Source organism: Arachis duranensis, chromosome 4 (assembly GCF_000817695.3).
Source record: "Arachis duranensis cultivar V14167 chromosome 4, aradu.V14167.gnm2.J7QH, whole genome shotgun sequence".
NCBI classification, from domain to species: Eukaryota; Viridiplantae; Streptophyta; class Magnoliopsida; order Fabales; family Fabaceae; genus Arachis; species Arachis duranensis.
Genome location: NC_029775.3, coordinates 97,691,442 through 97,718,591, shown reverse-complemented (window position 1 = coordinate 97,718,591; position 27,150 = coordinate 97,691,442). Strand labels below are relative to the sequence as shown.

Genomic DNA, 27,150 nt, shown 5'->3' with positions numbered 1-27,150 from the left:
TTTCATGCAAAATTGAAGATTGGGCAAAGGGAGAGCACTTAGTTGTAGGATTAGCATGCTGTAGGTTAGTTTTCTAGAGAGAGAAACTCCTTCTTCTCTCTAGAATTAGGGTTCTTAGGATATTTTGCATACTAGATCTAGGGTTCAATTGTTGTTTTCATCTTGTTTTTTCTACAATTTCTTGTTTCTACACTCTAATTCTCTTAGTTCTCTTGTTAATTTATCTTTTATGCCTCCTTTTATGTTTATGAATACTCATGTTGGATTTGGATCTCTTTTAATGCAAATTGATGATTGATGCTCTTTTATTGCTGATTTGAGTTGTGAATTTTACTTTTCTTGCAATTGGTAGTTGTTAGATTTTACTAATTCTTGTCATTTACCATACTTTCCTTTTGTGCCTTCTAAGTGTTTGACAAAATGCTTGGTTGGATGTTAGAGTAGTTTTTTTTAGCATTCTTGGCTAGGAAGGAGGAATTAGGCAATCTTGAGTCATGAATACCCAATTTAAATTTGTGATCTAGAGTTGTTAGCTAGTATTGTTTCCATTAACTCTAATCTCTTGCTAATTCACTTAGTAAGTTGATTAGGACATTTGGATTGAGATTAGCTGGTCTTATTAGACTTTCTTCGAGTGTAAAGATAATATGATATCTTCTTCCATTGTTGAGATGACGTAATAAGATAAATTCTTGTTAATGATTGCTATCATTAGTGACTAGGATGGAAAGCCTAAGTTTTCAACTCTTACCATGAATGTCTCTCTTTATTAATTGTCTTCTTTAATTGCTTACTTGATTTACTTTTCTTGCCCATTTAATTTCTTGCCCCTTTTATAAATCAAACTCCTTGTTCCTTCATAGTCAATAATTGACCACTTCATTACAATTCCTTGTGAGACGACCCGAGATTTAAATGCGTCGGTTAATTTTCATTGGAGTTTGTACATGTGACAAAACCAAATTAAATTTGATTTGAGAGTTATTTGTTGATTTGGAGCTATGCTTACAATGAAGTTCTTATTTCTATAAGAGAAATTTCTTAACCAACAATAAATCTCCGTATCAATGAGCAGAAACTTGCATACGATCAAATAATTGGTGCTGTTAGCGGTAATATGGGTGGACTTTTCTTCTTATATGGTCAAGGTGGTTGTGAAAAAATATTCTTATGGTAAATTATATCATGCTCAATTAGGTCTAAAGGAGGTATAGTTTTAAATGTTGCTTCGAGTGGGATTACTACACTTCTGTTCCTAATAGAAAAAATGCACATTCAAGGTTTAAAATTCCTTTGATCATAAATGAATATTCTTTGTGTAGCATTAAATAGGAAAGTCCTCTTACAAGGTTAATAACTAAGGCCAAATTAATCATATGGGATGAAACTCCAATGATAAATAAGTATTGTTACGAAGCTTTAGACAAATGCCTCACAGACATCTTGAGGTCTAAAGGAGGTATAGTTTTAAATGTTGCTTCGAGTGGGATTACTACACTTCTGTTCCTAATAGAAAAAATGCACATTCAAGGTTTAAAATTCCTTTGATCATAAATGAATATTCTTTGTGTAGCATTAAATAGGAAAGTCCTCTTACAAGGTTAATAACTAAGGCCAAATTAATCATATGGGATGAAACTCCAATGATAAATAAGTATTGTTACGAAGCTTTAGACAAATGCCTCACAGACATCTTGAGGTGCTCAACTTCGTATAACGCTCATTTTCCATTTGGAGGTAAAGTTGTTATTCTCAGAGAAGATTTTTGACAAATTTTACCTGTGATTCCTAGAGGCTCAAGGCAAGATATAATTCATTCTTCTATTAATTCTTCATATTTGTGGCATAACTGTAAGATTCTGAAGTTTACAAAAAATATGAGATTATCACTGAGTGAAAACAACAACATACAAAAACTCAAAAATTTTGCAGAATGGCTACTCAAAATTGGTGATGATTTGGCTGGTGATACAACAGATGGTGAATTGATCGTTCATATACCATCTGACATTTTGGTTAAGAACTCTGAGACAGCTTTGGATGACCTCATTGATTTTGTGTATCCAGATGTTATCAATTTATCCGTTGAAAATTATTTCAAGGATAGAGCAATTCTTGCACAAACTCTGGATTGTGTCACTGATGTCAACAATAAGATGACTGCAGAGTTACCAAGACATGAAAGAGATTACTTAAGTTCTGACTTTGTGTGTGCTGAGGAGGAAAATATGGAATTTGAGTTAGATGCTTTCTCACCGGAGATTCTAAATGGAATAAATTATTCAGGTTTACCACCACACAAGTTGATTGTGAAGGTTGGCGCTCCTGTTATGTTGCTGTGGAATATAGACCAAACTAATAGTTTGTGCAATAGAACGAGAATGCAAGTTAGAAGAATGGGAAATCATGTGATAGAATGCAAGACTTTAATCGGTAACAAAGCTGAAAGTATTGTTCTTATCCCAAGACTGAATCTAATTCCAAATAATGAAACATTGCCGGTCAGGTTTCAAAGAAGACAATTCTCAATTATTATGTCATTCGCAATGACAATAAATAAGTCTCAGGGAGAAAATCTATCGAAAGTTGGAATATACCTTCCAAGGCCATTTTTCACCCATGGTCAATTATATGTTGCGTTATCAAGGGTAACGAGTAAAGATGGTCTGCGAGTGCTATTGCAAGATTACGAGCACTTGGAAGATAACTGCACGATGAATGTGGTATATAGAGAAGTTTTTGAGAACCTATAATGAAAAGGTAATAACGAAATCTCTAACTTAAATTTATTTATTTATTAAAATTTATTACTATCTATTAAAAAATTAACATATTATAGGTGCTAATGAATAATGCATTCTTATTGTATATTAATAGCTTGAGAATATTAAAATTATGATAAAAATTCGTATTATTTTATTCTCCTGATAAATAATTTTATAATTACGTTAATTATATAATTTTATATACTAAAATTGATATAGTGTTATTTCGGGTAGATATTTTACAGGCATCAAAGGATAGCGTTGAGTTGATATTCAATGGGTTTAAATTATTTATTGTTTATTGCAGAACTTTCTACATTAAGATTCTCTATTAATTTGTTATTTATTTTGAGTTGATTTTGATATATTTTTACTTTACAGTAAATTAACATATAAAACTTTGTTGACGGATTTAAGTATTATTAGATTATTTATAGTCAATACTAATATTGGTTAATAACTATTTTACTATTAATACAATTAACACTATATTAAGAAAAAAAATAATACATAACATGTTATTTTTTATTAATTAAAAAAATTATAATTTAAATTAATTTTAACACAATAACTTAAAATTTTAATTTCAGTCTTATCACGTACATGATACAGAATATTACACTTGTATATTCTAATTTTGGGTCACACTAGCGTATAGACGTAAGTTTATAGAGATTTTTCTTTGTTTGACATGTGTTGCAGATTTTAGAAATGAGAACTTTGGATTGATGGCGGTCACAGACATAGCTTAGCCAGTTCTTATTATGGGGTGATATGATTTCACAAAATTGAGTTTCGATAAGGGGAGTTTTTGGCATGATTGGACGGTATTTGCCTATTTGGCCCTTGGTTTTTTTAGTTTTCCTAACTAGTATCTACTTTACTTTCTTTCATATATATGCGCATCGAATCCCAGTTTTTTCCCTTTTAAATGTTCAAAAAAAAAAAGCTAATGAGTTATAACTCAAATGGCATAATCTTTTCATACTCATTTAAGAAGTTGTGGGTTTGAGTCTTTCTATCTTTAATAAAAAAATGTTAAAAAAATATAAAATTAGATTAAAAACAGAAAACAATAATTACGTAAAACAAATCTATTAAACTAAAAATAAAAAAAAGAGTATATTGAGAATAACAGATCTTTTTATTTTTTAGAATATATTTAATTACAAATAAAAGTTAAAATTGTAAGATTTTTTTATATTAAATTCAAACGAAAATAGAAAAGATTAGTTGAAAAACAGGTAATATAGAAATACCACATCAAACATATTTCACAAATATACCTATAACAATTTTAATTATGTTAAAAATTTTAAATTTTCAGATCTGGAAGGCAGTGTCTAGGATTGAATTAAGCTTAAAAGTCAGGATTCGAAAGCCAAGCTAAGTCAGTAAAAGAACCGCCTACGCGCTGGTAAACGAAAACCACCTCGACCGGATCAGAGTAAACAATAATGTCGAATCAGGTCGTCCCTTGCCTTGAGTGCTCATCCGGAATAATCCGTTGGAGGCATTCTCTCTTTTAATTCGGAATAGGTAGTCGAATACCGCCCTTGTAGCTGCAGCTCCTCCCATTGGGTATAGAGCCTTTCTTAATTTTTAAAAAGATTAAAATATTTTTATAAATAATTTTTAAAAGAACAAAATAATTTTTGAAGATTGATTTTAAAAAAACTAAAATACCTTTTAATTTATTTTGAAAGGATTAAGATATTCTTTTAAGCATTAATTTAAAAAAATATTAAATTATCCTTATATGATTAACTAAAATTATCCTTAATATTACAAAACATTATAAAATTATCCTTTTATTTATAAACAATATTTTCTGGATAATTTTGCTCTTAAATAAAAGTAGAAAAATCCTCACCACTAACCTCTACATCATCATCACCATTGCTACAAATCTCTTTCTCCTTTTCCTTATCGCTATCACCTCTGCCACCATAACCATCACACCTTCTTTCTCTCTATTACCAGTTCATCATTTTAAATCACTACCACCCACCCACTACCCCGACTCTTTTCTTTCCACCTGAACTCTTTTCTTTATGCAACAATTCAACAACAGCAACAACCACAAAAATTTTAAATTAAAGTAATTTTTCAACAGTCATCCCCAAGCCCCACACATCACATAAAACTTCACTTCAACATTCTAAAATAATCAAACTTCAATAGAGTGAATTGAAAAAATTCAAGTTCTAAAACAAAAAACACCACACCGACCTCAACTGTCGAGGACAAAATCGAAAGACATCAAACATTGGTGAGGAAATTGAAGATCAACAACATAAATTTAGTATAGGTCTTGTACTAAGAGAACCCAATCCTAGCCTTCACCAAATGATTCAAATTCAAATCAATTTCCTTGGGTACAAATGGGTCCTCCAGTCGTTGTAAGTTGATTCCAACACCAATTTCTCAAGAACAGGACACCTAGTGAGAAGTATCACCATATACTCATGACACCCAAACAAAATCCTATCCCCAACGTGCAGCACCTTTGGCGAAGAGAGGGACACAGTGAAGGGAGCCCCAAACATCGTCAACTAAGTGTCACACGTTCTCCGGCGACGATGACAACGGCCCTAACGAACGGAATTTGTTCCTTTTTTCGTTTTAATTTTTCTGTTTTAGGTGCAGTGGAAAGAGGTGGGAATAATGGGTGGGTGGGGATTGAGGTAATTAGTGGTAATAGAAAAAGGGTATTTGTGTCATTTCAAAAATTATTATGTTCAAAAGGATGATTTTAAAACGTTCAGTAACGTTGAGGGTGATTTTAATAAAAAAAAAAGGTTAAGGATAATTTTAATTTTTACCGAAGACATTAAAGACAAAAAAAAAGTACTTAATTCTTTATATTACAACATAAATTTTCTTTCGATATTACCAAATTTTTTCAAGTTATTCATATAAGCAATTGTCAACAACATGAACAACAAAAAATAAAGTGTATATTAAACTACAAAATTTAAATTAATATAAAATATTAAAAAAAGATTTACTAAATTGTTTGAACCAACAAAATAAAATAAACATAACGGTAATATAATTGTCTTGAGGAATCTATGTAAAAATTAATATTAATATGTGTTTATGAATAAACAAACTCTAAACGAGTTTAGCTTTCTTCAACTCTAAAGTTGAAGTTGAAATTGTGAATTGCTTCCATTCAAAACAAAAGTTGCTCATTTTTTCAAAGACAATGAAGGTATCAAAGAAAAGACATATTTGATTTAAATATTAAACATTTAAAGATGTGATAATTAATTTAAATTAGATCTAATTTACATTTTAAACTTTTAAAAATACTATTAAATAAATTAAAATTATATTAAATCTTTTGACAAATTCAAACAACAAATTAAATTTAAATATAATTAGATAAATTTAAATTTGTGCTTTTCAATGAATTTGAAAGGAATTCTTTAGTTTTTTACTATTCTCACTTAACTCAATAAATCTTATAAGTGCGTGCCATAATTTTAGCACCACTGTTTTTTAGATAAATTTTTGTTCTTTTTGATATTCAATGTCAGTATAGTATAATTCTTCTAATATTCAGATTTTTGAACATAATAAAATTATTATTTTATATCTTATTTCTAAAATAACGAAAATATTCTCTTAAACACGTATCAGTTAAATATACGACTTTGGAATAAAATGAGTAGTAAATTTAATCTTTTAATCTATTAACAAAATATATATAACCAAGAATAAATGACTAAAATAAAAATATATTAAATATGTTTTAAATTATTCAAGTATCTTTTCTTTTTAATTTTACTTTGGAGAATTCATTTGTATATTATACTAGCATTGCTAATGCAAAATTTTTATTTTGCTTAAGCTATTTATTATTTTTAGGAATGTATTTAGTTTCTTAGTTTAGCATACTATATACATTTGAACTGGATTCATTCATGTAATAATAGTAGTTCTTACAAATATTATTAATTGACTTGATAGCCACAGTTTGATCATGTCAATTGCCAAGCCAGCCATGAGTCTATAACTCTTTCAGAAACTAAGTCAAAATCTATCCAGCTACTCTATTGTCATTCCACGTGTAGACCAAGCATTCTTGCAGAAGAAATATCATTCTCTCTCTATACAAGTTAATTCATCTCTAATTTTTTATGTTAAAGGAGCTCTTACAGCAATAGAAAGAACCCAAAAAATCACATCTTTTTATTCGAACATTTATCACTGAGTACAACTCCTCTGTTTGCCGTAAACATTGGCTTGTTATTTAAACTTACACATAAAAGCAGGGTTTAAGAGCAAACATCCTCAAACCCATTTCTTTCTTCATGAATCTGAAAAGGAGAAAAAAAAGTAATCGAATTTTCAAAATGTGGGAGGGACGACGATTTATTTTGGATTTCAACCTAGAAATTAAGACAAGGGATAGCGAAGTGTAAAAGTACAAGTTAAAAAGAAGATAATAATAAAAAAATTTAAAAAAAAAGATAAGTGACCAAAATAACTAACATTTCTATCAATATTCTTATACAAATATTTTGAAAAATATTCTTTTTAAAAAAAAAAAAAAAGCTAAGGCTAATAATAGTAAATTTCTATACTATTTCTCCCCAATCCTTCTCCATTGTTGGAACCATCAACCAATCATCTGGGTAGCAACAACTAAGATCTATTGCATCCACCAAAGATTGTGATTCATAACAAATCCCATCCTTAGAATTATTATCCACAAAAGGGTAACAATCCAATGATGTTTCCTCATTATCATCAATAATGTTCATGTTCTTCCCATCTAAATCATCAAGAAATCCCATCCACCAAGAAGAATATGAAGAACCTTGATTACTATTATTCTTATTGTAGTCTTCAATGGTTATTACAGAGGAAGATGATAATGATGATGATGGCGGCTCAGCCATTACACAAGGATCAGTTGTTGACCATGTTGGTCCTGGCTGAGGCATAGCTTCCATTAAATAGTAACAATAACATCGTGCATATGAAAACATTGACACATCAATATTACTATTATTATTATTATTATTATTATTATTATTATTAATGTTACCTTCCACACTACTATGATGTTGAAAAGAACAAGGAACCTCTCTTGTTGAATAATCATCTTGGTGAGGAGAAGCTTCTCTTCTTGAGGGTATGCTAGGAATATTGATTCTTCCTTCTTCCATGGTATTGTATTTTATGGCTTTCCTAACACTCAGAGTCAGATAGATCGGTTGGTTGGAGCTAAAGAATAATTAACCAAAGTTTCTCAATGAGTTTGGTATTTTTCATTTTGGGTTGTTGGGAATTGGAAGTTACTAGGTAGCACTAGCATGTGATGGAAGAGTCTAAAAGTGAAGCATGTGTGAAGTGATTCGGATCAAAACAAGAAGCAATGCCTAATCTTATTGGATACAATTTCCCTTTTTGTGGATACATGATGGATATTTCTTTCTTCTTGTTTCTCCCTCTATGTGAGATATGTTTTTTTGATAAGAATGTAAATAATAAGGAATTTATATGAACAAATATTTTGGAAATTATGAACCAAAAATAATGAAAATTTTAGTGAATCTAATAAAATATCAATAAAGTGTTGGAAACACAACTACTATTGCGGTCAATATTTAATGTAAAAAAATATCTAAAATTTTTAAAACAAAAATATCCAAAACTTAATTAAAAAATATTTAAAGTTGAAATCCAATAAAAAATTGTCTTCTATAAACTTTATAATAAACTTATTTAAAAACTTGTTAAGTTGTTTGGAGAAATTAATTGCTATAATATTAGTATCTAGTATCAAACCAATCATGAAAATGTGTAATTTTTTTAATTATCTACGCACATTAAGTCATTAACGGATTAATCATGATATATGATCTAAGGAAAAGTATAGGTAGATAATAAAAATATTAAATAATGTGAATAATAAATATATTAGATGTTCAATTTAATAGATATGGAGATGATTATGTTAATTCTTTTTAATTGGATGGTTATTTTTTTGATTGATTTACTTATGTACAATTAATAATAGCTGGATGTACAATTTTTTAGATAATTATCCTAATATTAAAGTTTAAGAGATAATTTAGAAGTAGAATATTTTTTATTTTATTAGATCAATTCTAAAATCCATTATTTATTATTGAGAAAAACTGAAAATAGTCATTGACAATTACTTCAAAAGACAACGAGGTCCTTGACAAAAATAAATACCAATCCGGCCTCTGAAATTTATTTTTATGGAACTGATTAGTCCATGTGCCAAAAAAAGTCAATGTTGTTTTTTTTGCATAGGGACTAATCAGTCTCAAAAAAATATCAGAGATCGAGTTAAATGTTTTTTTTTTATCTCATTGTCCTTTTGAAATAATTGTCAAGAACCGAATGAGATATTCACTCTTTTATTATTTACAAAAGTTATTATTTATATAACAAATCCAAAATCTAAATACTAGAATTTGCAACTAACATTCTCAACCGAAAAACAAAGGAAAAATAAAAAAGAAAAAGAAAGGATGAAAAAGTGGGTAAGAGACATCAGCATGTACAGTGACACGTATGTGCTAAATCTAATTGGACACATCAAATCTGTGTTTCTTAGGTAACATAGCCTGCGTGTCTGCAAAGTCTTGGCCCATTTTTCCCACACATTTTTTTTTTCTGTTACCTTTTTTAATTTTTCTTCTAAGCTTTGCCATTTTAAAATCCGAATTGATGAATGAATATATCTATACAGCATGCTGTAAAGCAATTAAATACACGCCTCTTGTCTTCTATGACCCTGGCATTAGAAACCATAGATCCAGGATAAAAGCTGTAACTTTTCAACTTTAACTTGACAGAAAAATTTCAATGAATCAAGTAAACAAGTACATACATGCATACAGCTGCAGCATCCCTTAATAATAATAATAATAATAATAATAATAATGATAATGATAATAATAATTCATTACTTGTAATTTTTTTGGGTAAAAAAACGTAATTAAACCGGCCGAAGAAAGAAATTACGTAGATTCCCTAAAATTGAAAATATTACCTGCATTTCGCATAACCACATTTTTATATAAATCGAATAAGCTATATTCGATTTAAAAAGATTGATAGTAAATAGAACGAGAATAAATTAATTTATTAGGATTTCAAACAAATTAAATTGAGCTGATTTAATTTATTTATGTATTTTGTCCATTATAGTAAATCAAATGAGTATTTCTTAAGTAAATCAACTCACCCTTATTTGATTTATACACAAATTTTTATATATAAAATTTGAATTCACTCTATTCAAATTATATTATACTAAATAATTTTTTTTTCAAAAATTTTAAAATAATTCATTATAATATTACTAGTTATGTGTTAAAAAAATTAATTTGAATACGTTATGTTAAGCTATTATTTTAGAAATTACATCATATTTCTCTATAAAGAATTAATCTTAGGATATTAATTAACACAATAGTATATATAGTTATACATTGTATATAAAAAATTATCTATTTAATTTAAATAAACGATATGGTTGAATATTAACAAATAAGATATAATAAATATGAATATTATGGTGATAATTAGTATTAAATTTTGCATAAAAAAATCAAAGATATTAGTACTAAAATTCATATTAATATGTACCATTGCGGCTCATAATTATAGTAAAGACCGTCCATATCTATTAGATTGGTATGTACAATAGGAAGAATTGTGAACATAATAGGGTGGAGGAGGTTGTCGTCATGAGAATTGTCCATACAAATATGACTCCTCCCTCATTTAAGAATTTCTTTCTTGGTGTAACCGTCATTAAAATTTCGATTTCCTGCAATATAGTCACAACCATACTCAAAGCCACAAAGATGGGACTTATAAGAGAAGAGAGAATTAAAATAAAAAAGCTAATAAAAATTGAAAAACAAGCATATTTATAATATTCATACTATAGCCAATAATAAGCACACATTATAATTTGCAAATTTCTGATAACAGTGTTAAAAACTTGAACAAGCGCTAAACACTAGAATTCAACGCTATTCAAAGTTTAGTTTAAATATCGCAAATCTAAAACAACAACCAAAAGTTTTAATTTTGGATTGTTCTCCCTAAAAATTACAATGAATTGCTTAATTATTGGCTATGAAAAAATTGAGGTTTGGATCACACTTAACAAAAATTTAAATAACAAAAAATTAAAAGAGCAAACAAGAAATAAAATTAAGAGAAAATAAGATAATTAATTAGAAAAAGAAAATAAACTCAACTTGCTAAAAGGGTCTTGGTTAGGTTGAGGACTAAGGATCACTATCCTTATCATTGACAAAAATATAGCAATTATGAAGAATTAATCTCACTTCATTAATCTCTACACATTGATGAAAGTCAAGTAGGTATAATTAATCATAATCCATAAGTCCTAATAACCAAATTACTAATTGAATTAGTAAAAGATTAGCGTCAATGGAGATAAGATTAATTAACAATCCTAAATTATCAATCAATATTGAATATCAATGACTCAAAGTTACCTAATTTCTCAACCCTAAATCAAGAAAAGAAAAATTTACTCCATGACTAAAGTTAACAATTTATCAAACACTTGGTGTGCATAAACATAAAGCATCATAAATTACAAGAATTAGTAAAATCTATAGCTACCCAATGCAAGAAAGCAATAATAATAACTCAATTAAGCATGAATAAAACATAAAACATAAAATATCAAATTACATTAAAGAAGAATCCGACAATGATTCATAAACTAAAAATAGCAAATTAAAAAAAGTAACAAGAAATTCAAGAAAAACTAAAGTAGAAAAATAATAAATTATAAACTCAAAACTACAATTAATTAACAAAACTAAAACCTAGAACTAGAGAAAATTAACTAAAAATCCTAAAACTAAAATCTAAGACTACTTAGTGTTTTTTCTTGCATTCCTCCTTGAAATACTTTAAAAATATGATGCTTGGACCTTATTTAGGGTCTAAATCGCAAACCCACATACTCGTTAATCTAGGCACATGATGACACTGTCGCTTAGGTGAAAAATTTTGTCTGAGCGAAATTTTATTTGAGCAACAAATGTTGTTTAGGTAATATTTCACCTAAATAATACTTCTTTGCTTGGACGAGACTATAAATGTTAAACTTTTTGTTTTGTGATTCTTTTCCTTTTTAGCCATATTTTATACTTTCACTTGAATCTAAATTAACATGAAATACTAACAAACATATTAAAATACCAAATGGATAATTCAAAATTTAAACATTTTTAATTTATGATCAAGAATCATACAAATTTATCGTTAATCGCAACTAGAATTAAGAGTCACAAATTTAATCAATTAAACACAAAAATAAAAAAAATTACATGAAATCTCTAAAAATATATACAATAATTTACATAAAATTAAACTTCATCGCATACCGTAATTTTTGCATATATAGTGAAGGTCAAAATAGATTAATATACCATAATTTCTTATTATTAAAAATACTTATATATGATCACATAATTTTTTTAAAATGAGTAAAGTGGACACAATAGATAGAAAACTAATTAATAAGAGAATCACTAGAGACCAAAGTAATTAGTTAATTATACATCAAACTAAACATCCTTATTTGCATCAACATTCTCATAAAATTAACTATAAAAATAGTTATCAAAATTAATTATTAGTGTATAATATTAAAATATAAAATACATATTAAAAATAAAATAAATTATTTATTTATATATAAATACATGATTAATTTTTGTTTGCACATAATATTTTTAAAAAAATCACAAAATAATAAGAATATGTTCGAGACATCATGTTAATCCCAAAGAGAAAGAAAAATTGCGAATAGTTATTAAAGATAAATTTACTTAAAGAAAGAAAATATCAAATATAATATAAAAACCATAAATAAAAGAAGGTAGCATTTTATAAGTAAAAAGGCATTAGTAAAAATAAAATATTATTTTAGTATATAATAGTTAAGCTAGGTCATATTTTTTTATTATTTTATTCATTTTATATATCTCTAACTTTTTTATTATTTCAACTATACTCCTTTTTAGTTATTCTTTTCTTTTATTCCCATCATCTTCTTTTTATTGCCAATGTAAACACCATCCTTTTCTTTTTCGTTCTCCTTTTTTTTTATCACTCTATTACCAATATAGTATCACTACACTAGCACATATATCATCTCAAACAAAAAGGTCGAAAGAAAAGAAGAGAAAAAAGAACGAAGAAGAGAAAGTAAAGAGGTAATAGTGTTGTGGTGTGGTGGTGAGGCCTTGGTGCTAGTGATTTTATGACAAAAAAAAGTGAAAAAAAAAAGAAAAAAATTAAAAGAGTATGATTTAAATTTTTTATTTAAGAATTAAAATATAATGAAAATAAAACGTTAGAAACAAAAATGGAATTTGACACAAACATTTACCTAACGGTAATAAATTAATTAATAATAGGCCAAACAAGAAAATTAAGCAGGTTGTTAGTTCACTTGTTGGGTCATAACTCATAACCCATGAATTGGCTCAGCATAGTTATTCATATAGGCTTGGTCTTGTGGAGCTTTTGCTTTGGACATATCCTGTGGGCCTTTTTGAAAATAATATCGTATTATATGCTGCACTTTGGCCCTATGGTCCACAACCTAACCCGCATGCATTTACTTTTTAATTTTTGTCTTTGACGAAAATATCCACTAATCTATTTGATAGTCCTTAACGAATTTTATGTCAATATATATTTTGTGCTTTGACTTTGAAAATTTATAGAATTATAATATTTGAGAAAATTGCTTTTTGTAACACTCAAAATTTTTAAAAAAAATTATTATGAACTAATTTTAATTTATTTATTTATTAAAGATTTTAATCTTAGAAATTATCTTATTAAAGATAATCAAAACGAATTTTGATAAATTAAGTTTAAAATAAATTAAAATTTTTATTCAATTGATTTAGAATTTACTAAAGGTTTAATTACTCTATTGGTCCCTATAGTTTCGTGAAATTTTCAATTAGGTCCCTATACTTTTTTCTTTTTAATTGAGTCCCTACACTAATTTTTTTTTCAATTAAGTTCTTCTTAGTAGTAATTGGCTTAATTTTATAGGGACCCAACTAAAAAAAAGAATTGGTATAGGGACCTAAATAAAAGAAAAAAAGTGTAGGGACCAAATTAAAAAAAATTGGTTCAAAGACTCAATTAAAAAGAAAAAAAAAACCTAATTGAAAATTTTGCGAAATTATAGGGACTAACAAAGTAATTAAACCTTTACTAAATCCTAATGTATCCAAAAATTTCTAATTTCATATTTACCCCAAATCAAACCCCTAACCCTAAAAAATTAAACACACAAAACCCTAATCCCCAGCCGCCACTCACCCTCCCTTTACCCCATACCCACCAACGCTGAAAGAAAGAAAAGAGAAAAGAGGGGGAAGGCTGCGAAGAGAAGGAAGAAAAAGAAGGGAAGAGAGAGAACGGCGCCGGCGAGCATTACTGCCGCCGCACTATCGTGTCGCCAGTCACGAAAGGAAGAGAGAGAGAGAGATACGGAGAGTTCAGGAAGAAAGAGAAAGAGAGAGGCCGAACGCGGGGAGCTTTCCTTGTCGCCTCGTCGTTTCGTCGTCTCATCGCCATCCGTGGAGCCACGAGCCGCGTCATTTTTGCCAAGAAGAGGGAGAAGATGCGAGCTGGAGGAGTTGCGCCCAATCGCCGTCAGCTTCGCACAGAGCTCCCCTGGTCGTCGCCGCCGTTCCAATGTCGCCGTCGAGCTGTCCTATCACAGTCATATTCGTCATTTCCGTCCCTAGAGCCGTGAGGAGCATCGCCATCATCAAGGTAGCGTGGGCTTCATGAAGAGAGAAAATAGAGAGGTTGCCACCGCGGGTGTTGCTGTCGGAGGAGTAGAAAACCTCGCCGCCATGCCTGGCCGCCGAAAAACGGCACTGCCGTCGCTAAGAACCACTATTAGTAAGGGTTTTGCATTTGGTTTTCGTTCATTTGAATTCCGGAAACGTTATCGTCTCTACTTGGTTGTTATAGTTGCTGTTACTGTAGTTTTGGTCGCCGCTGTTGCTCGAGATAGTTGTCGGAGCTTCTGGCGGTTCGGTTCAGAGATTGCTGCTGCGTCATTCTCTTATTTTAGTAAGTATCTCTGTCTCAGAACCCTCGTCGGTAGTTTTTCGCTATATGTTATTAAGGATTTTGTGACATTGATGATTTAGGATTGAGTTATCAATTTGCATGTTGCGATTAAAGTCGTTTCTGTTGTTGCAGACATAAGCGAAGCTATGGATGCAACCGCTACTGTTACGGGCCGGGGAGAAAGAGATTTATTGCGTTAAGAATTGCTGCAAACTTGATTCCTCAATGTAGGGGTTTGTTTCAAAATATAAATATTTTGGGCATTGAATACCTGACAAGTTTAGTAGATTAATGCAAATAGATGAATGTCTATGATGTGAATGATTTTCTGTTGTGATTGAAAGGTTATGGTTGTTGGTAATTGGTTGATTTTCTAAGTTTTGGTAAAATTGATTGAATATGTTGATTTTGGATTTTAGATCGAAAATGATTGGTTTTGAATGAAGGACTTGGAAACGTTAAATTGAAAGGTTGGTTTTTGTTGAGTTTAGGTTGAAAAGAGGGGACCTGTGATGAGTGGCAAACTCCAGTTTTTAGGGGATGTGCTGCCAAAATTTTTCTAAGAATTTGAATGAGTTTTGGTTATGATTTCAAAAATGAATTTGGTTTGAATTAATTACCAAAAGAAATAAGTCTTGAATACTTCTAAGGATTTTAAAGAGAATCGAATTTTCATAATTTGGTTGAATTGTGATTTTACCCATTTGATTCTTGTTATTAACGAAAAGAGATTTGATTAACGAGCTAGAGACTTTGAAATAGTAACTTAAGTATAATTCAAGGGTTTAGGAATAAGAGAGTAAGTTTGACGATTATGCCTGAATTAGGATATGATAACTGACAATTGGTTTTGATCTAGGTATGGTGATGACTAACAATGATTTTGAGTAGGCTTGATTTTGGTTGATTGTGAATGAGTGGATTTGAAGTGGTTTGGGTTGTTTTGTTGAGTTAGAAACTGTTTTGGCTTATGAACCTTGGAAAGTTGCCAAATCCTGTTTTTAGTTAAAAACTGATTTTTGGCCAAATTTGGCGGGTCGTAACTTGGTTCTTGGAGTTGAAAAATTTTTTAAATTATATTTTTTATGAAAATTCATTTTTCGATTTTTTTCAACGGTTCAAGAATGATTGAAAAATGAATTTTTTGGAAAGAGTTATGAAAGTTTGAACTTTAGACTGAAAAACTGGTTTCTGCAAAATATCAGAATTTTTCAAGTCCTGATATGTAATCGTACGCAGAACTCATTGTGCGTACGCGAACTCATTGTGCGTACGCAGGAGTTGGCCACTTCCAACACTCATGCGTCCGCTACGCAAGTCATGCAGATGCGAGCGAGTCCCATTGTCCAAACCTTCCGCATACGCAAAGGTGTTCCGCGTATGCGACTTGTCAAATTTACACTTATGCGTATGCGACCACTCCTATTTTTGAAAAGTGAATTTTTAAGCTTTTAACCATTTCTTGAGCCTTCTGAATTTTATAAACCCTGATACAAGTCTAGAGCTGATGGAATTAAGGATAGAGGAGTCAAGAATGAAACCTAAATAGTTGAGTTAATGAATTAGAGGAAAATGAACAAATATGGAATAATATATGGTGAGAATGATTGTGATGATGAATGGTAACTAACTATGATAATGAATGATGATGATGAACGAGTTTAAATACTAAAGTATGAGATTGAGACTAAGATTGATAATAAGATTGAGAATGAAAAGTGATAATGAAATTATGTACCTGCCTGGGTAGATGCAGTGGCATTGATCCACTTGCTCCAGGTTTGGTTTGAGCCTTCCGGGGTAGATCCAGTGGTTCGCTCCCACTTGCTCTTGGTTGAGAATGATACGTGATTTTAAAACTTTATCTGATTCCCAAATTTCCCTGGGAAGAGGCAGTGGGTCGGTACTTGCTCTAGGTTGAGATTTAAGTTTCTATTGACCCTCCGTCGCAAGATGTGGCCAGACACTTAGACCTTTTCGAATGGTGCCCCCAATGCATTTGATAATGAATATAAATTTTGAGTTAGGGGATGCATGCACGCAGAGACTGTCCATACATTAGCTCATTATTGTTGGGCTTGTAGTTTTGTTGTTTTGCTTTATGAATGACAATATGTTTTCGAGTTATGCACTCATGCTTATGTGGTAGATATCCATAGATCTACTAAGGATAGAGACATACTAATTTAAATATATATCTACTTGATAGATCATCTTTGTTTGCTATTTATAACAATATAAAATTCATAGAAAGTTTTTTCTTGACTTATGAACTTCTTCTCTAATGTATAAGTATATACAGGAGAATCATTCAATGATGTCAAGGTTTGAAGCATTGGATCCTGCCAGGAAGCTTAAACTTGATTTAGTTGAGGTGAATATTTTAAGTATATTATTTTTCTTAGAATCTTTTTTCATGTAACTGGTATTTTGATATACCTGCATATAAAAGTGTCGAGTCAAAGTAGATTACATAAATTTAATGAAATTGTCCACTAAAGAATTTATAATTTTATCTCCTATCTTAAAATATTTTCAGTGGTACTATCATAATCTGAATTTTGGTAAAGAGTGATCATTTTCTCTCCCAACCAAGAGCATATCCTTGATAGTACTAAACTCCACTACAGGTAAACTAAAATCGGCACCTCCACCAAAGAAAGATTCAGCTGTGGTGAACCCTGAAGCAAATTCTAAGCAAGTTAGATCTCATATAAAAATTTCTCTCTTTCTCTCTATCTCAAACCCTATCTTCTCAACTCCGTTTTCCACCTTTGGGTTCTTGTTTCTCTTTAATATTTGCCAATTTCTTCCTTCCATTATCATGCCTTATATGCTTATTTTTTTAATTTATTATTTATTGGTGTGGATATTGTAACACCTACCACATAGAGCTTTACGCTTAAATCGTAAAACAGAGGCGGTGTGGTATTACGACCTCTAAGGACTCCAGACGCCTAGCGAGGTGCCTCTCGACCTGCATTTGAAAAACACAAATATTCATATGGAATGAGAACCGGAGGTTCTCAGTATGGTAAAGGTGCCGCATACATAAGATATAAGGTCCTGAAAAAGTCAGAGGCAATTCTAGAACTCCGACACTCAGATTATAAGACTTAAAGAACGAAAACAGAAACGATAAACAGGTGGTTCTCTAAGGATTCCTAAACTTAACCAAAACTTGAATAAAACCCTTAATCTCTCTGTCTTTCATCCGTTCCTCCAGCTCCGGTAAAATCACATAGACAAACAAGCAGACAATGACAAACACACGTAGTATACAAGTAATACAGATAACAAGTATAACAATTAGCATATTAAAATCACTTAGGCATTCCCAATTAATACACAAAAAATCAATTCAATCAATATGCATATGTTGTATGCATGTCATATGGCTGATGAGTCTCATCTGTCAGTTATAAAGCCAACCCGATAAGTCCGGCTGGACTGTCCCCCAACGCGCATCCCCAAAAGTCTATGCATAGCTTTTTCTCATATATAAAATTGCTCAATGAGGGGTATCCTTCTCGGAAATTTATAAGTGCTCGGTCACCCTTACGTTGGAGGACAATAGAGTGTCGAGTCTCAACTTGGAACACATGGTGGCAAGCCACGGTACTTTACCCAGAAATTTTTAGTGCATAAGCCGCATAAACCTTCATAATCATTTCATAATCATTCATTATAGCCATAACATCACTTATACATCATATAATTTCACTTTTATACATAATTCATCATAACCCGGAGCAAGTGGGGCGAACCACACCCTTGCATCATAACGCATGCAGGTGGTCGCGTCGCGTGCAGGTGGTCGCGTATGCAATCCCTCAAAAACCACTGCTCGCGTACACAAGCAACCTGCTCGCATACGCAAGGTGTCCAACTCGAATAGGTTGGTCGTGTCGCGTATAGTGGTCGCATATGCAAGCTATGCAGAATAGCAAAAGTGCTGAATGCTACAGAATTTTCAACTTTGCATTCCGAATTTCCAACGTGCATAATTTTTTCGTTTTAAAATATTTTTCATTCGTTCTTTAAACGGAGTAAACTTCACGGACCCAATTTTCATATAAAATAAGTTTGAAATAATTTATGGGTCCAAAAGCCAATTTATTGCTCACCGAAATTCGGCCAAAAATCAAATTTACACAAAAACCCTCAACCTCTATTTTCATTAAAAATCAGACTCAACCTCAACATTCTATTTATATAATCAGCACCACAACATACCATATCATATTAACACAATACCACACCTTTCCATCACCCACTATATCTCACTTTCACAAAACTCCTATACATAAACTTCACAATTATACCAACAACCATTAACATACCATCATATATACATATTCATTATTACCAACTTATCAATCATCATTAAACCATCATTTATCATTCTATTTCCATCATAATCAATAAACACCAAAAAATGCTCAATCCATATCAACAAATATCATCAAAGGTACTAAACAATTAACATACTCATACATTCACACCTATCGTATAGTCACTTAACCTAAGTTTTCACGAGACATTATATATTAAATACGAGAAACCACCACCATACCTTAGCCAATTTCTCTCCTAAGTCAACAACACCCAAAGTGATGAGATCACAAGTTTCTAACACCGAAACCTCAACACCCAAGGCTCAAACAAAGCTTCCAATCTCTTCAAATGAGTTCCAATTTTATATATACACTACTTAACACATATTATCACATTCATATACCAATTTCAATATACAAACACATGAAATCAAGGGATTCACTAGGTTTAAAGTTGTCTTACCTTACTAACACGAAATTGGAGCAAGACCCAACAAATTCACAAGGTCAAAATGCTCCTAAACATCAAGATTCAACAAAATCTCAACACCAAACTTAGCAAATTTCAAAATTGGAGATGAGAGAATCGAGATAGAAATTGTAACTTCCTTACCTAATTAAATACTAGACTTTGTAGAGCTTGACACGCTGGACACGTGGCCGCAAACGATATGGCGATCGGAGGTCGGAGTGAGAATATATGGTAATTTGAATGGAAGGCAAGGGTTTTGGAAACCTTCCTCCTCTCCCCTTTTATGTTTCAGCGTAAAACAACAATGAGGAAGAAGGTAATGAGCTTAAGCTCATTTTATTTATGGGTTTGGTTGGGCCCATGGGCTTGGTTTGGGCTTGGTTCGATTAGTTCGGTCTGTTCGGTCCAATTTTGGACCAAATTTTTTAAAGTTAGTATCAAAATTCTTATTTTAATTAGCTCTATCTCATAAAAGTATAAAATTCATATTTCTAATTTCTTTTATTAAAAATTAATTTATTGACTAATTATTTGTTAATTTTACATGGTTTACAGATATAAATTAAATTCTATTTTTTCTTTTTAATCTAATTTCAATTTATGCTCTTTTAGTCCTTTCGAAAATACGAATGTTGCTTTTATTTTATCTCAAGTTCGAAATTGAATCTTTAGTATTTATGATAAAAAAATATTACATACTTAACAATGCTAGATGATTTTGTTTGTACGTAGTTAGTAGTAGTTGGTTACTTGGTTTTATTTCTCAATTCTCAATATATAGGAAAATAATATAGTACAAAAGTGAAGGAAGTTTTGTGAATTTTGAATTGACTAACACAAAGATTAAATAGACTAAGTTCGACTAAACTCAAGATGAATGCAACTAATACAAATAGTAAATAGACTAAGTTCAACTAATCAGCTCACAGCTTCTTCTTAAAAAATCGCATCAACTTGTTCGCTATTTTGTTAACAGTTGACAGAGTAAACCTGTTCGGTGAACAGGCATCTGTCTGTAGGTTATACTGATGACCAACTGTCTGTTCTTGTACTATTTCTGACCCACCTGCTTCTGCTGGAGCGAAAGGACTAGAGATATACTCATCAACAACCTCCTGCTTTGTCGGTGCATTCAAGTCAAGACCGCTCAGAGCCTCTATTGGCACATTCAGACGACCTATATCGATCTCAAGATGCAAATTGATGCAACCACTTGCTTGACTATCGGGTGTGGGGGTACGATTGCTTCGACGAGCCAAACCATCCACCAATGCCTGGTGAGACTGCGGCGATTGCTGTGATGGCTCTACAGGGAGGATATCCTCAAGAGGAGCACTACTAGCAAGGAAATGATGGATTAACGCTTCATCCATAGACTTATCAACCTGTGGTGACAATGGGGGAAAGTCTATAAACTCGTATCCCAGACGGCTATGCTCGCTGTGTAGCAAGTTGTGGTGCTCGCTGTGGTGCTAGCTATGATGGATGTGATGGCTGTGATAATGGCAGTGATGGTTGTGCTGTGATGGCTGAGGTAGTTATGGCGATCATAAAGACATGGCTGGAACACTGCATATGGTTACTAGGGTGGCTACTGGGGTGACTGCTGAGGAATGAACTCCAACAACCTTAGGTACATCCAGAATAATCCAAGGTACCAACTACGGTACTCGACAGACATGCTAAAGTTAGTGATAGGTTGTAGATTCCTATCTTGCAACCGACTATTGTAGCGGTTCTCCCATTGCTGAATCCATTCGTCGAGTATGGTGCTCCAATCATGGCACTGTACTCCCTGAAGAGTGTAACAATGCTGGTCAAGAGGGATGGCATGTGCCAGCAGAGAGGGGACTGTGCATACCCGTATTGGCGAACTACTCGGTCCACAAGATGCCATTCAACACACTCGAATGAAAGCAACGGCCCTATCGTGCCACACACATCAAGGTAGTGATGTAATTTGGCCGAGATGATGATGTCGAGGTATGGCTGCCAAACAAACTACAAAATGTTGCATGGGTTAAGTTAGATTATTAATATCATAAATTATTCTTATAAAATTAATACCGATACTGACCTCTTCTATGTAGTCTATGTCGTGCCTAATAGACGCTGCGCTCCTCGACATCCATGTCTTGGTTCATGGATGATAACTCCACTTGCAACACACAACGTTATAATAGAATTTAAATAAACATAAATAAAATACGAGTCAAACTCCAATAAATTATGTACTGTTATGGTGTTACCTGCGTGTAACCGGTATATCAGCGGATGCAAACCGCTGTCTTAGAATGGGGGCAAGAAAGGGCATTCGCTTCCACGCCCAAACAAACAACAAATCAAGCAGGCCATCCATCTCCTTGCAATCGTACAGCGATGTACGACATAGTGACTTGTAAAGATGTGCGAGAGTTGCTGACTCCAACTGTAAGTGCTTATTTGCTCAAAGTTTTGGAGTAGTGGTAGGTACTTCGTGTGGGCATACACCATTGACTTATCCGCAAATAGTGTCATTCCCAGCAGACAGAAGATGTGACCCCTAACGTATTACTGAACAGACTCCCGAGTGTCTAGAAACTGTGTGTCTCTAATATGGCGAACCCAGGCCAGCTTTATGTAACTTTTAGATGAACTACTTAAACAGGTTCACTGCAAAAAATCGTTATGCTTTGGTTGGCCAAGAAATACTGACTGCTATCGGTCCAACCGGTCACAACCTCTCCATCAATCTATAGGCCAAATATGTGTAACACTTCCTCCAATGTTACTATAACTTCACCGGCTGGCAATACGAAGGAATGAGTCTCCGACCTCTACCTTTCCACAAGAGCAGATAGCAAGGCAGAATGCCCTCTAATCTGTCACACTCTCGATACATGGTAGAATCTCGTTGTTCGTAAAGCCTGGTCAATCGCCGGTGCCACATCTCCGGCAAATCAAGCTTACGAGATAGCATATTCTTGTTAGCCTGGTACAAAAAATTAATAATAATTTCATAATCGTCCAAAATTTAAAATCAAATATATATAAAAAAATATAATATAAATAACAATAAAATTGAAAAACATTAAAACAGAAATTAAAAATAAATATATAAAACTCTAAAAATTATATATTTTTATATTTTCTGTATTTATTAATATTAATAAGGTTTAATTACTCTGTTAGTCCCTATAATTTTGCGAAATTTTCAATTAGACCCCTATACTTTTTTTTCTTTTAATTGGGTCCTGCACCAATTTTTTTTCTAGGTCCCTCTTAACAGTAATTGGTTTAATTATATAGGGATCCAATTAAGAAAAAAAATTAGTGCAGGAACCCAAATAAAAGGAAAAAAAGTATAGGAACCCAATTAAAAATAAAATTTGGTGCAAGGACTCAATTAAAAGAAAAAAAAATATAAGGACCTAAATGAAAATTTTGCGAAATTATAGGAACCAATAGAGTAATTAAACCTATTAATAACTAGCAACTAATACAAAATATAAATATTATAACATAAAATAAAGTAAAATATAATTACAAAAATTCTAAATAAGTAACTTTCATTTATATTATTATTAATTTTAACAATTACATTTTAAATTATGTTATTTACTTCATTTTAATAATTACATTGTAAATTATGTTATTTACTAAGTTCAAGAAAAATAATTTTTGACATAAAAGGAAATAAAGATATAATAACGGAAGTTCTAAAAGAAATCTATCAATGTTTTCATTCTTTATTAATTTTAATAACTACATATTAATTAATTAAATTATAATAACATTATTACAATAAATAAAATTGTTAATATTATCACGGAAAAATAAACAAAAAAATTTAAGTTATTAAAGATATAATAACGGAAGTTCTAAAAGAAATCTATCAATGTTTATATTCTTTATTAATTTTAATAACTACATATTAATTAATTAAATTATAAACATTATTATAATAAATAAAATTGTTAATATTATCACGGAAAAATAAACAAAAAAGATTTAAGTTATTTAACTTACTACAATTACTAATAATAATATCAACTAAAATAACGACACTAAAGATAATACATTTTGAATACTAAAGATTAAATTGACAAAGATAATAAATTTACCATATTAAACTGTCCCAAATAATTAATAACGTATTCTGCTGCATTAGTATAATCACGAACCATACTTACTGAACACACTAGTCACTCTAACTCTCACTCTCACTAACTCTTATCTTTTTCAAATAAGCCAGAGCCTCATCTTCCATTCTCAATCTCTCTCGATCACCTTCAGAACATATGAAGAATGAGAAATATTGCAAAGCTTCATCCCATCTTTTAAAAGCACCATTGCATTGTGCCATTGCATGTTGCGGTTCCGGAGAGGACACATGTCACTTGCATGAAGACCAGGGTCAACATGCAAGGTGTGTGTGTCCGTTGCAAGATACGTGGTGACAGACACATGGAAGGGGATTATGGGAATCCTCAACATGCACGGTGTGTGTTACCGGAGTTCGACACGTGGTCATGGATTAGACACAAAGGTGTCTTTGAACTAAGGAATTTTTACGCTTTCAACACGGTGAGTTATAGGAAGTGCCGGTCATAATGAGGCAGCATTAACCCGTCGTCTCTGACACAGGTTATTGCTTTGTTAATGGACTAAAATTCTATAGTGGCCTTCGAGATTGACGTCGTACACTAAAATTGCTTCTGAGATTCAAATTTTATCAATTACGTTCTTGAAATTGTGAAAATTGTACTATAATAATCCCTGACTCATTTTTCGTTAACGACGCGATGACGTGACTTGATGACGTAGATCTTTGGCGACACGTGTCACACTATGGTTTGGCCACGTGTAACGGTATGCTAACGTGTCGGTCAATGACACGTGGCATGTTGACATGGATGAGTATGCCACGTGTTTCATCCACGTGTCACAGTGCTATTTTGCCACGTGTCAGATTATGCCACGTGTCGTAATGCTATTTGTCCACGTATCATCTACTATGTCATTGTTACATGTGTATCAAATTGGTCCCTTACTTTACATCAAATGACTCATTTTAGTCCCTGAAATTGAATATCGTGCACCAAATTAGTCTCTTCATCAGTTTTTTTTCTAATTTTTTTTATAAATTTAAACCTCTCATTATATATTTGAATACACTAATTTTAATTATATTTTTTATTATACATATTTTATAATAAATTTTTTAATTAATAGTGTTAACTTATATCATTAGAGTACATGTTAACTAAAACCAAAACTTTATTATTACCTCTTGTGTTTATTTGTATCTGTTTTAATGCTATTCAAATCATGATTACAATAAGTACTTATATTGATTAATAGTGTAATATATGAAAAAGCCGCCTAATTAAATTATAGATAAAATGAATTATTATAATCGACAGTATAAATCTATCTTATTAATTTAGTGAAAAGTCAATTATATGAAAAATCGGACATTCTTAAAATGGATGGGAATAACAAATTTATATTAATTAATAACGAATTTATATTAGTTTTTATATTAATTAATAACGATTTATATTAGTTAATAAGTGTCTTATCAAGTATTCCTAAAATATTTATTAAGATCGTTCGATTTTTCATATAATTGACTTTTTACTAAATTAATAAGATAGATTTATACTGTCGATTATAATAATTCATTTTATCTATAATTTAGTTAGGCGGCTTTTTCATATATTACACTATTAATCAATATAAGTACTTATTGTAACCATGATTTGAACAACATTAAAACAGATACAAATAAACACAAGAGGTAATAATAAAGTTTTGGTTTAAGTTAACATGTACTCTAATGATATAAGTTAACACTATTAATTAAAAATTTTATTATAAAATATGTATAATAAAAAAATAATTAAAATTAGTGTATTCAAATATATAATGAGAAGTTTAAATTTATAAAAAAAAATTAGAAAAAAACTGATGAAGGGATTAATTTGGTGCACGACATTCAATTTCACGGACTAAAATAAGTCATTTGATGCAAAGTAAGGGACTAATTTGATGCACATGTAACAATGACATAGTAGATGACACGTGAACAAATAGCATTATGACACGTGACATAATTTGACACGTGGCAAAACAGCACTGTGACACGTGACATACTCATCCACGTCAACATGCCACGTGTCATTGACCGACACGTCAGCATACCGTTACACGTGACCAAACCATAGTGTGACACGTGTCACCAAAGATTCAAGCCACGTCATCGCGCCGTTAACGGAAAACGGGTCAGGAACTACTATGGTGCAATTTTCACAATTTCAGGAACATAATTAGTAAAATTTAAATCTCAGAGACAATTTTAGTGCACGACGTCAATTTCAAAGACCACTATAGAGTTTTAGTCTTTGTTAGTGGGTCTTATCCAAAATTTCATTTTGACCTTAACTAAGAAGACATATTATGTAATAGTCTTCGATACTTAATATATTTTCATTTTTCCCTTTTTTTTTATGTTAATGGGCCATAAAAGATCCAGGTAAATAAATAAATGATGAACACTCGTAAAAAGATGGAGAAACCTTAAAATTTTTTGGCTTTGAATAAAAATTTTCATTTTACAAGAAAAACTGTATGAAAGATTAGTATCCATAAATAAAATTCATCATCCTGATCATTATAATAATTAATTTATCTTTTTAATATTATTTTATGTGTTATTGGTTTTATTTTGATTTTCTTTTACAGAAAAATATTATGATATTTTTTAAGTATTGGTGTAGACTAATAAAAATTTTTTACCATTTACAATTTTTGAAATTTTAATATTTCAAATTAAATTCTAAGTAATTATATTTTTCCATATCATTTTAAGAAATTGAATATATCTAATTATTATTTTGGTATTATTTTATGATTTGTTAGTTTTTTAATTAATTCTTTTAAAAAATATATATTCAATATTCATGAAATATTATAATTTTTAATATCTATCATTTTAAGTATAAAAAATTTAATTTTTGATTTAATTATTAAATATTAAAAAATTAGTTTTTGATTTAATTATTAAATATTTATCAAATTTTTTTAGATATTTTTTAAATTAAAATGTAAGTTTCATATTGTCAATATATTATTTCATAAAAAAATTTTTTACATAGATATAAATATTTTAAAATTAAATTTAACATATTTGATAAATGTTAGCTAATAAAAATTTAGAATTAGTTTCATTAACATATGTTAGTGATGTTGATGCTAAGTCCACCACAACTATATCTTTTCTTGAAGATCCAAAAAGAATAGTAGTTTATCCACATTCTTTTCTTTTATCCACATTCTTTTTTTGTTTTTTTTTTTTTATAGTTTATTCAAATTCTCGTTAAATTTTTTAAAATTTTAATAATTATTCAGTGAATTCATTTTGAAATTAATA

The 27,150-nt window shown here is 30.7% G+C and overlaps 1 protein-coding gene across 1 annotated transcript; it reads left to right on the top strand.

The window, feature by feature from the left end:
- Nucleotides 1-1,643: 1,643 nt before the first annotated feature.
- Nucleotides 1,644-2,753, top strand: LOC107485087 (uncharacterized). Its single transcript, XM_052260617.1, has 2 exons — nt 1,644-1,737; nt 1,933-2,753. The coding sequence occupies exons 1-2, from the start codon at nt 1,644-1,646 to the stop codon at nt 2,751-2,753; spliced, it is 915 nt and encodes a 304-aa protein (XP_052116577.1).
- The last annotated feature ends 24,397 nt before the right edge of the window (nt 2,754-27,150 follow it).

Coding starts and splice junctions, on each gene's coding strand:
- LOC107485087 (XM_052260617.1), top strand. CDS start 1,644: ATGATAAATAAGTATTGTTACGAAGCTTTAGACAAATGCCTCACAGAC. Junction 1,738..1,932: donor CGCTCATTTTCCATTTGGAG/GTAAAGTTGTTA, acceptor AAAATTTTGCAG/AATGGCTACTCAAAATTGGT.